The following is a 15,300-nucleotide window of genomic DNA, read 5'->3' on the forward strand; positions in this document are numbered from 1 at the left end:
ACATATATATATATATATATATATATATATATATAAAATTTGATATAGTATAATTTCCCACAAAAAGATCCTAAGAAACAATATCTCTAGAATAAACACGTTTCCTTTTTTCTCCTCATACACACACACACACACACGAAACTGTGCAATATAACTGGCATAGAAAGCATGACTATTGTGTTTATTAATATAAAATGGGAAGCATAGTACATGTAAATAACTTAAATCTTTCCCCAACTAGCAAAGTAATGTTTCTGCTTTAAAAATTAAATTCAAGAACATATAAAAGAAAAAAAAAATCACCCATAATCTCACTATGGGTTGGCTTCTCTTAATATGCTAGCAGACTACTTTATAATCATTTACTAGTACTCCCTGTTCCCATACTAGGTTGCCTTATTTCGGCCTCAACATAATACAAAAGACAAAGAGATAATGATTTCTGATGCTTAAATATTCAAGAAGTAAATTTAACCAAAAATATCAATCACAAAGATATTCCAAAAAGAAAACTATTTCACAGCAGTACTTGGATAGTATTAATAATAAACCATTAGTTAGTTATTTCTAGCTGTTTCTACCAAGAAGTCTTGAACCAAACTGATTCTGGCAGAATTATCTCATTTTTTCAAACGGCTTATTGTTAAAAATAGCTATAAACCAAATCACTCCTTTTATAAATTTAAGATATGGCTAGGTATTGGGAAACACTACTGAAAACTTAAAAAAAAAATTAACTAAATGTGGTTAAAACAGGAAAACAGTGGTTTAGTCCTTAATTTCAACTAGTCTTAAAAGGATTATGATTTTTCTGACAAACCCAATATTCATAAGGAGCAGGTTTTAAACAAGGTCCTCAGAAAAAGTAAATGTTTCATGTAAAACATGAAATCCAGTTCTACCTTTTTTATTATTATTAAATAAAAAGTCTGAGTACTTCTAATAGTTTTTTTTTCAATTTTACTGTGATTTGGGTGAAAGTTTACAAAGCAAATTCATCTTCCATACAGCAGTTCACATACACTATCTCATGACATTGACTGCAATCTCCCACAGCGCAACAGCTCTCCTCCCACTTCCTCCCCATAGCCACCTCCTCCCTGTGTCCTTCCCTCCCTTGCACTGCTGCCCCAGCCGTCTCCCTGTGCATATACAGCCCTTCTATTCTCCCATGATTAATCTCTCCAAGGAGTCTATCTAGCTAATGTAAATGTTCAGCTCATATGCCTGTCTTTTGTTTGGCTGGAAGCCACAGGAGTGGGTTTAATTCCAGACCTGAAGGGCAGCTAGGGGCCATAGTCTCAGGGGTTCCACCAGGCTCTATTAGACCACAGACCTGGTCTCACTCTTTTTTTTTATGATGTTTTGTTCCACATTGTTCTCCCACTCTATCCAGGATCTCCTACATAGATCCCCCTCTGAGTGGTTGACAGTGGTAGCCAGTTATCATCTAGTTCTTCTGGTCTCATAGTCATATAGGCTGAGGACTGCATGGTTTATCAGTCCCTTGGACTGTTTCCACGTGTCTTTAGTTTTCTTCATTATTCTTTGCTATGGATGAGGAGAGACCCATTGTTGCATCTAAATGGCCGCTTGCAAGCCTTTAAGATCCTAGTTGCTACTCGCCAAGCTAGGATGTGGAACAATGTTTTTGTGTATTATGTTACACCAACTGAGCTTGATATTCCCTGCGACCATGGTCCCGAGCCCACAGGTCCAACTACTTGCTCCTTCTGGGTAACTGGCTGTGGCCAAGAAGTGACTACAACCTTGTCCTTGTCAGCTCTACTATGTACCTGGAATTCTAATAGTTCATATATATAGATTTCTAATAGCTGTGTTGGGAGCTCTGGTAGCATAGTGCCTAAGGCACTTGACTGCTAACCAGGTGGCTGGTGGTTCAAACCCACCAGCCACTCCTCGGAAGGAAGGTTGGGCAATCCTACTTCCGTAGTGATAACTGCCTTGGAAACCCAAGGAGGGGTCGCTAGGAGTCGGGGCCGACTCTATGGCAAATAACAACAATAACAACAACAACAATAGCTGTGTGTGTGTGTGTGTGTGTGTGTGAGTGAGAGAGAGAGAGAGAGTGTGTGTGTGTGTGTGTGTGTGTGAGTGAGAGTGAGTGAGTTAAGGTTGTTTGTCAACTTCGGTGGGCCTGGTTTTGAGTGGCTGGGCAGCTGGATATAGTTATTCTCCATGGTCACACTGGCAGTCATCTTCATGATGCAAACTACTGGAACAGCAGAGTAGCTGCTTTAGGGATGTGGGCTGTTTCCAGGATATAAGCAGCAGCTTTGAGCAGGTCTCTAGCTTTTTGGCACACTTGAACCCTGCATGTAGCCAAGTAGTTCAGCAGCCTGCCATGCCCTGCCAATCTTGGGACTTTTTCTGGACTTGAATTAGTAGCCTTCTGTATTGTTTGGAAATACTGGGACTATGCCTTTTTACTTGTTGACCTTGGGTTTGTCAGCCTCAACAGCCAGCAGCTGCCTGAATGAAGAAAAGCCTTCAGCTTCAGTGGGCTGGGAGCAGGAGGCAGAGTTAAGTCCAAGCTGAGGGGCTTTCAGCCAGTCCTGAGACCTGGCACTTTGAACTCAGACTTCTAGCTTCCAAAACTGTAAGAGAATAAACTCTTATTTGTTCAAGCCATCCTATTTGTGGTATTTTCTGTTAGAGTAGCACTGTTGTTGTTGTTATGTGCTGTTGAGTTGGGCCCAACTCATAGCGACCCCACCTTGGATTTCCAAGGCAGTACCACTACAGAAATAGACTGCCCAACCTTCCTTCCGAGGAGTGGCTCGTGGGTTTGAACTGCCAGCCTTGTGGTTAGCTAGGTAACCAAAACAGTGTCTATTTATTTCTATATAATAAATAATAAGATCTATAGCACTACATTTCAGAAGATTTGGTTTAACCTTTCACCTGCCAGTTGGTCTTCCTGGCACAGATACAAAGGTATCTCCTCCTTGGTCAGTAAGTGAAGAATCCTAGGGAAGCTGAGCTCCATTCTCCAGGATGGTTAACAGAAAGGCTTCTCTTACAGTCATTTGTTATCCCCTTTAAAAATTATCTGCATAAGCATCATAAGCAACATGCCCTCCCCAACCACCAGTAGTTAACTTTATCTAATGAAAAACTACTTGTAACCAATCATTTAAATGACTGCAAAATACGTCAGCATATGTAAATCATACTTTACTGAATTTTTCTCCTTTTGTTAGGCATCAAGCTTTTTAAATTTTCAATGCCTGTTATGGTTACCTAGTGCTGCTCTGACAAGAAATATACCACAAATGGGATGGCCTTGACAAACAGGAGTTTATTCCTACAATTTGGAGGCTTTAAGTCCAAGTTCAAAGTGCCAGGCTCTAGGGGCTGGGTGAAAGCCCCTCAACCTTGGGGTCCAGCTTGGCCTCCTGTTCCCAGCCCACTGGAGCTAGAGGCATTTCCTCACTCAGACAGCTGCTAAGGCTGAGAAGCCCCAAGGTTGACAAGTAAAAAGGCACAGTCCCAATGTTACCAAACCACATGGCAGGCCATTAACTTAAGTCCACTGTAAGTTCCAAGGTTGGCAGAGCATGGCAGCCTGCTGAGCAATGACACGGCTACATGCAGGGTCCAAGCATGCCATAGGCTAGAGACTATCTCCAAGGCTTCTCCTTATATACAGGAAGCAGACCACATTCCAAAGGCAGCTACCCAGCTGCTTGTGGTAAATCCCACCATGGTTGACTGCCAGTCTCATCATGGGGAATAACTATCACCAGCTGCCCAGCCACTCAACCAGGCCCAGCCAAGTTGACACACAAACATAACTACCACAATGCCTAAGGCATTGTGCTAATCAGAAGGCTGGCAGTTCAAACCCACCAGCCACTCCTCGGAAGGAAAACTGGGCAAACTACTTCCATAGAGATACCGCCTTGGAAACCCAAGGAGGGGTCGCTATGAGTAGAATCAACTTGACGGCAGTGATTTATATATATTTGTGTCTATATATATATATATATATATATGAAATAATATATTAGTGAACACATTTGAATAGGACAGTATTTTTTTATGATAACAGGTAAGCCAATAATTTTTCTGCCAATAGGATCACAATATTTACAATGCCAGAAAGCTTTTTAAACAAAACAACATTTAAACATTTAAAAGATTGTTCTCTGTAGCTTCCCTCTGTATAACTGTAGCTTTTGCAAATTAATTTGGTGGCTATCTTCAAGAAGGTAGGTAAAATATGGAAAGTATTTTTTTTTTCCCTCTTGAAAAGACAAAAAAGAAACCTAACTAGCACAAATATCAAAATCCATAGCAGCTTAACAGTGTTCACTTACTATTTCTCCTAGTAGGACCACATTTTCTCCTCTGACCACAAAAATCCCTCGAGGAATATCACCGTACTTTTTGCCCACATGAATACGCTCCACAGTCTGATGTAGCACTAAGTTAGCTATGAATGTATAGGGAAGAAACAAAGATATTTAGTTCAAATGATTGGGTAAAGCTCTATAACTCAATTACAATTATTTTGAGCAGAAAAGATTTAGCTGGGTATGATCTATTTCTAATTCTGGGTAAGCTAAAATGTCAGATTCTTCCATTTCACTGAGTAAGACATCATTTAGGAGATCTTTAAACAACTGCAAACTGGAAGAGTATTTGGGATTATGTTGCATTAATGATGATTGGAATAAGTCAAGACATTTAAATCTCTATCAGTTAATTGCTAATATCAGCATGATTATAGGAAAATATAAATGAGTAGAGAATGTGAAAATGTAAAGCCTATAAACAACTGCAAAGATTAAAACTTTGGTTGTAGAAAGTAAGTTTTTCTATGTTATGTGGGTATGTGTACGTGATAAATTTACCAAAGATTTAACTTTGTTTCTGAATTTAACAGAATTCATTTAACCCAATGCAAATATCCATGGCTTATGAACCTCAATCTGTTAAGAATAATTATTTTTCTTTTTTGACTGGTGCTACTTCTCTTTTAATAAATGCAGAAATTTATGCCCTGATCATTTATAATTCTTGTTAAGTATTCAATAAATGTCAATGTGAAAAAGAAGTCCTTTGAAACAGAAGGAAACATTTATCTCTTCAGGAAAACAGAGGATGCAAAGTAAAAACTGAGATTCTTGAGGCTGATGTATGCCTATCTGGAAAATCTTGACCTTCACGTTGTAGTTCCAAAAAAGTTTCGGAAAATGCCTTTTACCAATTTTTCTTCAGTGCAGGAAGTGCTATGAAAAGCAGTCACACCCAAGCCAATGGACAAATGAGCAGCATTTTCAGTGGACTGAGTTTAGTTCTATCATTTGGCTCCCTCTAATGGGGGAAATTAAAAAAAAAAAAATCGTCCAAAATACTATATGGCATATTCTAGTGAGAACCAGTTTTAGAAATATAAGCGTATAAATATACAAAGCTTTCTGAATCATTTATTCAAAATTTAAAAAAACAATGATTTATTGACTCAAAATAGTGTTCTGTTATGCCAGATGTGATAAATTTCAACATGGAATCACACAGGCACAAAAAGTGCAATGAACAGCTATTATTGTCCGGAGTGTAAGAGAAGTGGAAGTTCATAATTTATACATACCAAATTGATCAATGCTTCTTAAAAAGCCTATAAGTGTCCTTCCATCTCGAAGCAGGACCAAATGCTTTTCTGGGAAGAGGGGGAAGAAAAAAGGGCTCTTTAAAATGAAACCTGTTAACACCAGTGTGTTTATAGGGAAGCAACAGGAGTAAAGTTAGTAGCATTTGTTTAGCTGCAGCACTCCCTCTTCCAGTGTATCTAAGGTAGACTTCATCTGAAAAGTGTGAGGAGGACCAAGGCACCCTGGGAGTTAGAAGATCAGTGGTCAAAAGAATCAGCATAATATAGCAGGGGAAGGACTGGGCTAGAAGCCACGGAACCTGACTTGGCTGGCTTTACACCTGGATATCTGATATTTAAACTCTCTCACTGTCAGCTTCTACATGTGCAAATTGAGAAATTTAGAAGATCTGTATGACTTTAATTCTAAAATTATTTTCCCCTCAATTTAAAAGATGAGTTTCTATTTCACACTTTGGAATTGGAAGATTTTAAATAAAAACAATGCCTGAGGCATTTAAAATAAGGACTATGAGAATCAGGGGAAACAGGAATTCAGTAATATTTACTGTGAGCTATACAAGCTCAAGCATAGCAAATATTGTGAGGATGGTACAAGACTGGGCAGTGTTTCATTCTGTCCCACATAGGGTCACTAGGAATCAGGGCAGCCTCGATGGCACATGACAATGATGACAACATATGCTTTTCTGAGTCTAAATATACAGTAAAGAATAAGACTTAGAAAGTCACCAACCTTACACATTTTTATTTCTGATAGAAGACAAACAAACAAGAAAATTGCCTATCATGCCTAGTAAAATGAAATAATAAATAAGACAGCAGAATTTTATCACTGGGAAGGGGAAATAACTACAGAAGGAAAGCTGATGAGGGAAAAACTCTTTGAAGAAGTTGACTCTGAGCTATCTTCTGAAGAATGAGAATAAGCCAGTCACTAAAAATGTCAGCAAAATTTCATTCCTTTAATGCCATGTCTAATGTACTTTCTAGAAAAAGAACATGGGAATAAGACAGTGATTCTGCCCTGAAGGAATTTATAGTCTTCCTTGGACTATAATTAAGTACTATAAGAAAGCAATTCTTAATTATATGAGACTTCAGAGAGAAGAACTGTTGTAGCTTGAGAAACGATGAGTGGACTCTGAGAGGTAGACAGCTTTTGCACATGGCAAGAGTGACAGGGAAAGAGCTACGGAGGGAAATCTGTAAATAAGGCAGACAAAAAGAAAGGCTAAAAGTTGAGGGTGTGAAGGAAATAACAAGAGATGAAGTCAGAAAGGGTCCAGGTTGAGTTTGGACTTTACTTCATGGGGAACAAGAAAATGTTTAAGACTGATCAGGCAGAAAAGAGAGAGTAGTTAGGAGGCTACTTCCAGAGTATACCTGAGACATGACAAAGATAGCTGAAGCAAGGTACAGAGAAGAAAGAGGATGAAAAGGCTAAGACTGTGCAGGTAGAAGTGATGGGATCTGTCAACTAACTGGGTTTGTATATGTGGATATATGTGAGAGTGGGAAATTGAAGGGATGAGTTAAAGACAAAGTTTTGAGTCATCATATCAGGGAGGATTATTTACCAAAAGTTGGGAATAAAAGAATCAAGCTTAGAGAGGGTTATTACCTGTTTGTGATTCTGAAGTACTATCAGGACATCTAGGCAGAAAAGTCAGCAGGCAGTTGGAAATGAAGGACTGGAATGCCAAAGAGGTTAGAATTAGAGCAATTTTGGAAAAATCCACAAGGAGGTGATTTTAATTATTAAAGTCCAGGACTCCTAGATATTTAAAGAAAGCAGCAGACTTTCTAAAACCAAGAGACTACCTATTTCAGAGAACAGAAGTTTGAAAGGTAAGAAAATCAGAAAATACCAGTGTGAACAGAATTAAGAATGTAGTAGTAAATGGTGGTAGTTAACAATGCTGCAGAGAGGGAGAGAATTCAGAGGGGTTAAGAGTTGTTGACTGATGACTTTAAAGTTTGTAACTTTAATAGAGTGGTGATGACAAAAAAAAAAAAAAAAGTATACAAAAAACCCCCAATAGATTGCAGGGGTAATAGAGGTGTCCTATCACACACAAAAAAAACACCCCAACTGAAACCCAAAATTGTTGTTGAGTTGATTCTGACTCTTAAAAACCCTATAGGACAGAGTAGAACTTCCTCTTAGGGTATCCCAGGCTGTAATCTTTACAGGAGCAGACTGCCTCATCTTTCTCCCATGGAGCATTTGGTGGGTTTGAACCACCTACCTTTGGGTTAGCAGCTGACAGGTTAATCACTATGCCACCAAGGTTCTTTGTGGTCTATCACAGGTAGTCAAAGTACAGATGACTACAGAGGGTTGGGAGTGAAGATACGATAAAAGTACAGATGACTACAGAGGGTTGGGAGTGAAGATACGATAAAAGGGACAAGAGCTTGATGGAGAGATGCAGCTGAGGAAAACACTGAGGATGGACAGGACACAGACGAAGGGCACAATTCAGGAGGACAAAGAGATGTTCTTGTTAGGAGCCACTGACTGGGCTCCGATTCATAGCAACCCTGAGCGCAACAGAACAGAACACTGCCTGGTCATGCATCATCCTCACAATCCTTGCTATACCTGAGCCCATTGTTGCAGCCACTGACAATCCGTCTCACTGAGGACATTAATGGATATTAATGGAATAAGGTTCCAGAAGCAGTGGCAGGATAGAATAAATATATGCATAAACAGAAAAGAATACTACCTATTCAAATGAGTGGATGGGTAAAGATACAGAAAGACTAAAGAAAGAAGAGAAAAGTGTGTGTGAGATTTTGAGGTAGGGCAGGCACACATACTAAATGGCTTCAAACTTCTAGGTAAAGGGTCCTGATAAATGTTGTGGTAGTTATGTTTGTGTGTCAACTTGGCTGGGCCTGGTTGAGTGGCTGGGCAGCTGGTGGTAGTTAATCCCCATGAGAAGACCGGCAATCAACTCCATGGTGGGATCTACCACAAGTGGCTGGGTAGCTGCCTTTGGGATGTAGTCTGCTTCCTGTATTTAAGACGACGACTTGGCAATGGTCTCTAGTCTATGGCACGCTTGGACCCTACATGTAGCCGTGTCGTTGCTCAGCAGCCTGCCATGTTCTGCCGACCTTGGGACTTACAATGGACTTAAGTTAATGGCCTGCCATGTGCTTTGGTAACATCAGGACTGTGCCTTTTTACTTGTCAACCTTGGGGCTTCTCAGCCTCAGCAGCCTGCAGCTGTCTGAGTGAAGAAATGCCTCTAGCTCCAGTGGGCCAGGAGCAGGAGGCAGAGCTGGACCCCAAGGTTGAGGGGCTTTCACCCAGCCCCTAGAGCCTGGCACTTTGAACTTGGACTTAAAGCCTCCAAATTGTAGGAATAAACTCCTGTTTGTCAAGGCCATCCCATTTGTGGTATATTTCTTGTCAGAGCGGCACTAGGTAATCAGAACAAATGTATAGAGACCAAAGTTTAGCCTGAGGTTACTAGGGGTGGGAAGAAGAGGGTAAGGGAGAGACACTATTTACAAAACACTGAGTTTCTGTTTATAATGATGGAAAACCTAGCAATGGATATTGGTGATGGGTGCACAACATGATTAATACATATAATTGATGTCACTAAACTGTATGACATGGGATTGCTATGAGTCAACACAACAACAGGTTGATGAAAATGAACATGAAAAATATTAGATACCTGAGAACAAAAAATGATTTTTAGAAAAATAGCAGGACATCCTGTTATGGGGCTCAAATAATTTAGATACATAACAAAGGACATGAGGGGAAAAGGGCATCCTCATAAACAAAACAAAACATTTCATTACACATTAAAGACAGACTTGCAGAGTGGTTGTTCATTTATAGATCTGGTCCAACTTACACTACATTTCCCTTCAAAAGCAATATAATTAATTTGGATTTAAAATATCATCACAGACAACCATAAAGGAAATTTAATCATAGACTCATTCTAATTTGCATATTGTTGACTACTGACAATACAGATTGCTGCAACTTGTTTGGAATTGTATATAAACCATCTTGCAGCAATTACAAGTTAAATCACACGATTAAAATATAAAACACGTTCTTTGAAAAATAACGCTAAGAAAACATTTTAGAAAAAGGAAAGAAAGGGCAATTTAAAGTAGCTTCTCTTACTTTTGTACAGGACTGAGCTCCCATTGAGGACAGTTAGTAGGAGTAAGTAGGTCTTAGTAAAAGAAGAAGAAAATTGTCTAACAGGAAAAAAAAGCAGTTTGAAGTGACTCAGCTTTTCCCAGCATGTCAACAGCATGTCCGCACCGGTCTCTACTACGATAACCTGAAAGTACTTAAGACTTTTACGGTAAAAGAAGAATGCAAACAGCTACATCGAATAAAGCCTCCGTTTAACTGCCAATTAAGTCCAATTGGCGTTGTTTTAGTATTTCTGTTTCTTGATGGATCCTTTCTCTAAGTATTCTCAGCCATCTTTAGGTGACCTGGTACTTCAAATTTTTCCTGGTAGGAGACAGTGGGAGGGGAAGAATTATGCAGACACTTCTGTACTCGGGCCTCGGCTGCCCAGTTCCTCAGAAGCAGAAATGAATTCCACAGCCCAGGGACTGGCGGAGGCTGCGGGGAGCATAATAGAGGTAGTAGCATGGTTTGTGAGTTATCATGAGGTGTGTACCTTGGTTATAGAGAATGTCAAGGCGGAACACCCAGAACTGAGTTCAAAAGAAAGTGCCCCCAGGCCCGGACTCACTCTATAAGCGCGTTCTAAAGAGTCGCCCTCCCCGGAGGAAAGGTCTCATCCCAGACTTCACCAGGAGAAGATGAGCTACTTACTGTCAATGTCTTCGATGAGGCTGGCGGTACCGGGCATATAGTTCATTTTGAGCTGAAATAAGTTTGCAGCGTACAGCGGCAATGGGCCAGCGTGTCCAACACCTCTCGACTCTTACCGCAACCACCGCCTCGGCGGTGGACAGGAATCCCTCCGGGGACCACACTCTTGCCCCGGCTTTCAGCAGCCGGGGCCTGCCGGAAACGCCTCCATATTACTCCGCCCACTTCCGGCATCACGTGCCCGTTCTCAGGAAGAGGCGGGACCGTTTTGTGATCCCGGGACATCATTTCCCCGTCCCTACGGAGAGGAAGAGGCGTCTAAGTGGAATAAAAAGTGGGAAATTGTGTTTTCCCTTCTAAGGAACACAGTGCCTCCTCTTTCCTTTCTGCTTCCAAGACACCAGAGTCGCGGACATCCGTCCCTCTACTCTCAGACTTGAAAGCGAGCGGGGTGGGACCTGGGCCGGGATTGGCTGTTGTCGTCTTACTCCCCCTTCACTGCTCTCCATTCACGTTCCCTGGCACGCGCCTGCGCAAGGGGCCGATCGTGGGGGGCGGGAAGCGTTTCGGGGTAGTAGAGCCCATGTCGGCCCTGAGGCGCTCGGGCTACGGCCCCGGTGACTGTCCGCCTTATGGCCGCTACTACGGGCCTGGGGGTGGAGATGTGCCCGTGCACCCGCCTCCGCCCTTATATCCTCCTCGCTCTGAACCTCCTCAGCCTCCCATTTCCTGGCGGGTACGCGGGGGCGGCCCGGCTGAGACCACCTGGCAGGTAGAAGGAGGAGGCGATGGCTACTATCCTTCAGGGGGCGCCTGGCCCGAGCCGAGTCGAGCTGGAGGAAGCCACCAGGTAAGCTTTGCACCATCTGTCCCTGGGGTCCGGTAGGAGGGTCTTTGCAGCTGAGTATTGTTTGAGGGTAGATAAACCTCTAGAGTTCGTTTTGGATCGGTTTCTTACTTGTTTTGCTTTTGGAGGATTGGAGAGACTGAAACTGGGGTCATGGTTTAGGGCATATGCTTGTGTTGTTTGCCTTTCCCTTTTCTGCTTCCACCATAATAAATGTGTCTATACCCGTTAAAAAGGAAGAAAGATCTTGCGCTGCCTGCTAAGCTCAGGGGTCTGTCGCGTGAAATCCGGTTGGGTTGGATTGGCCCGGCTCTGCTGTAACAATTTATCCTGCGTGGCTCGGCAGGCCGGCTCTCCTCACGATGGGAAGTGGCTGCAGCCCCCGCTGTCACTCAGCAGCCCCTCCCGTAAGGAAGGAACATGAAAGAGGGGGAGGGATCTGGGCGTTTAGCACTTTGCCCTCCTGTTTTGCAGAATATCGAATAATGAATAACCAGTGTTGTAAGCCACCTTTGCATGCGTTTTATTTAATCTTCATGGCGACTGCGAGGTAAATGTTACTACAGCATCCCTATTTAACGAATAAGGAACGGCACACTCTGAGAGCCACTTGCTTACCGATTATGTACTCCGTATTCCTGCTGGAAATAGCCATCTGTTTTGTTACAGTATCAGTGTTCTTAGGAGGAGGTTATCGTAATACTGTGATGGTACACTTCTCTTTTCCTTCAAGTAACTATAACATCCTCAGTTGATGAAAATGTGATAGTGAAATCCTCATACATTGCTGATGAGGATGTAAAATGGTACAATCTCTTTGGAAACAGTTTGACAGTTCCTCAAAAAGTTAAATACAGAATTACCATATTACCCAGCAACTCTGTTTCTAGTTATATACCCAAAAGAAATGAAAACATATATCCTACAAAACCTTGGAAGCTTTGGTGGCCTAGTGCCTAAGGCATTTGACTGCTAATCAGAAGGCTAGTGGTTCAAACCCACCAGCCACTTTTGGGAAGAAAGATTGGGCAATCTACTTCTGTAGAGATACCACCTGGGAAAACCAAGGAGGGGTCTCTATGAGTCAGTGAAGTTTTTTTTTGTTTTTTTTTTAAAAAAAACCTTGTACAGAAATGTTCACAGCAGCGTTATTCCTAATAGGCAAAAGGTGTAAATAACCCAAATGTCTATCAACTGATGGATGTATGGATAAACAAAATACAATATATTCCTACCGTGAAATATTATTGAGCCATAAAAAGAAATGAAGGTATGTGCTACAACATGGATGAACCTTGAAAGCATTCTAAGTGAATGAAGCCAGTCACATACTGTGTGATGTGTTATATGATTCCATTTGTATGAAATGACTTGAAGCGGCAAATTCAGAGAGAAAGAGTAGAGGGTGCCAAGGGCTAGAGAGAGGGGTGTATGGGGAATAACTGCTGATGAGTACTGGGTTTCTTTGGTGGGGGAGAAATGAAAATGTAGTAAAGTGAGATAGTGGTGAGAGTTGCACAACTCTGATTAAAAACCAATGATTTGTACATATTAAAAGGAAGATTTTATGGTATGTGAATTTTACCTCAATAAAATAATTATTGCATGACAAAAAACATGTAGTGAGAGGTTAATTGCAAAGGAGTCCTCATTTTCTCTGGCTAAATCTGGGTAAGTGGGCTGTGGAACTTTAATCCCATTGTTGTTAGGTGCTATTGGGTCCTGTTGTAGAGTGATGAAATACTGACTAAAAACCAGACCAAAGATCATTTGAAGATCAAGAGTAGAGGACCACTGAACTGAGGACTGCTTATTGGGCTTGCTATATGTATGTTCTGGTTACCTAGTGCTGCTCTGACAAGAAAATACCACAAATGGGATGGCTTTAACAAACAGGAGTTTATCTCCTACAGTTTGGTGAGGCTTTAAGTCCAAGTTCAGATTGCCAGGCTCTAGGGGCTGGGTGAAAGCCCTTCAACCTTGGGCTGCAGCTCTGCCTCCCACTCTGGCCCACTGAAGCTAGAGGCTTTTTTTCATTCAGACAGCCTCTGGCTGCTGCGACTGACAAGCCCAAGGTTGACAGGTAAAAAGGCACAGTCCCAATGTTACCAAACCACACGGCAGGCCATTAATTCAAGTCCACTGGAAGTCCTAAGGTTGGCAGAGCGTGGCAGGCTGCTTGTTGTACGACGACGTGGCTATATGTAGGGTTCAAGCGTGCCATAAGCTAGAGACCGTTCTCAAGGGCTTCTCCATAATATATACAGGAAGCAGACCACATCCCTAAGGCAATAGTCAGTACTCAGCTGCTCACAGTAGATTCCACCGTGGAGTTGATCACCAGTCAACATGGGGAATATTACATCTAGCTGCCCGTCACTCAACCAGCCCCAGCCGAGTTGACATAAAACTTAATTGCCACACTATATTACATAAAAGTTTGTTTTCTGGTGGTAGGGTTAGGAAAGTGTTGGATAGACTAGGGAAGCCAGGATTTTAACATTTATGGGGAGCTGTCAGGTATGGTTAGAGTATGTGTACTTAGGGTAGGTGGTAGTGCTGGAGTACTTGGAGATAAAGTTGAAAAAAGTATAATGGGCATTTGTGAGCCATTTAAAAAGTTTAGACTTCATCTTTCAGATTGATAATTCTGAAACTTAAAGTATAAAAGGATCATTTGTTCCAAAGCAATAATACAAAAGATATGGATGTTGTCATGGTTATTTCAAGTATTTTTTCCCAAAATTCATTGTTTGCTTTTAACTTTTTTGTGCTTTTTCACATATAAATTCTACATTTTTGAGCACCGAAACCTGAGAGCTGGAACTTGATGGGACTGCTGTGTTTTTCTGGGTCTTGTGAGTTTTCTGCCTTTGATAGGGTACAGTTTTACCATTTTTCTATTGCTTATTTTAGTGGAAAATATTTGAGTTTTTCTTCTCTGACATTTTTCTGCCTTGTAGAGATCTGGCTTTCACCATTTTTAACTGTACATCTATTCCACACTTGTCTCCTGTCTCAGTAGCTAACATTTCACATTTATGACAATAGTAAAAAATATATTTTCTGACTTTTTTTGCTCATTAACTACATATGTCTGGCAGTGATGAACACTGAGGTGAGAATAATACTGGCAGTGATGGTTAAGGTTATGTGTTCGCTTAGATGGGCCATAATTCTCAGTGTTTTGGCAGTTAAATAATGATATAATATGGTAGTTATGTAATGATGTAGTCATCTTTCATTTTGTGATCTGATGTTGGATATGCTTTATCTCTTCCATTTTCACAAAGATCATAACAATCTGGTCTTTGCAACCTAACCATGTTGATAACTGAGGCGTGGGTATAAACTCAAATCTGTTAAACTTAAAACAACAATAACAGCAAAAAAAAAAAAGTATAGGAATTTTATAAAACTTTGTTATTCAAAAAGTGTGGTCCATGGATCAGAAGTGTCAGTATTACTCCCACTCCAGATCTACGGAATCAGAATCTGTATTTTGATAAAATCTCCAGGTGACTCATACATGTTAAGGTTTGAGAAGCACTGCTCTGTAGAATTTAATTTATTGAGAAGATATTACTCTGTACCATGGCAAAGACTTGACTATATTAACATATTTCCTTGTGGCAGGGAAAAAATTGGAAGTCTGATTCTCTCCTTGTTTTTTGTTTTTTAAAGAATAAACCTTTTTTTCATTATCTGATAACTTGTACTGTAGGTTGATCCCTAAACTAGCAGCATCTGTGTTATCTAGGACTTTGTTGGATATGCTTTATCTCTCAGGCCCTGTTCCAGACCTTCTGAATAAGAATGTACATTTTAAAGTTTTCCTCTGTATATATATGTGGCGTTGTTGTTGTTATGTGCCGTCGAGTCGACCCGACTCATAGCGACCCCTCCTTGGGTTTCTGAGGCAGTATCACTACGGAAGTAGATTGCCCCATCTTCCTTCCGAGGAGTGGCTGG

The 15,300-nt window shown here is 41.1% G+C and overlaps 2 protein-coding genes across 2 annotated transcripts in view; one reads left to right on the forward strand and one right to left on the reverse strand.

Annotated features, from left to right (window-relative positions):
• The window catches only part of LSM1 (LSM1 homolog, mRNA degradation associated), a 13,084-nt gene extending 2,557 nt beyond the window's left edge, over nucleotides 1-10,527 (reverse strand). The window contains exons 1-3 of the mRNA XM_007934981.2: nucleotides 10,482-10,527; nucleotides 5,621-5,689; nucleotides 4,344-4,459 (exon numbers count right to left, since the gene is read on the reverse strand). Of these exons, the coding sequence (XP_007933172.1) occupies nucleotides 4,344-4,459; nucleotides 5,621-5,689; nucleotides 10,482-10,527 (231 nt within the window). The remainder of the gene's footprint in view (nucleotides 1-4,343; nucleotides 4,460-5,620; nucleotides 5,690-10,481) is intronic.
• A 268-nt stretch (nucleotides 10,528-10,795) lies between these two features.
• Nucleotides 10,796-15,300, forward strand: part of BAG4 (BAG cochaperone 4) — a 70,139-nt gene continuing 65,634 nt past the window's right edge. Inside the window, exon 1 of the mRNA XM_007934982.2 lies at nucleotides 10,796-11,331. Coding sequence (XP_007933173.1) covers nucleotides 11,065-11,331 — 267 coding nt within the window. The 5' untranslated portion in view covers nucleotides 10,796-11,064. The remainder of the gene's footprint in view (nucleotides 11,332-15,300) is intronic.

This window comes from Orycteropus afer, unplaced genomic scaffold, assembly GCF_000298275.1.
Source record: "Orycteropus afer afer isolate SDZICR_OR568_19922 unplaced genomic scaffold, OryAfe1.0 scaffold00024, whole genome shotgun sequence".
In the NCBI taxonomy this organism is placed as follows: Eukaryota; Metazoa; Chordata; class Mammalia; order Tubulidentata; family Orycteropodidae; genus Orycteropus; species Orycteropus afer.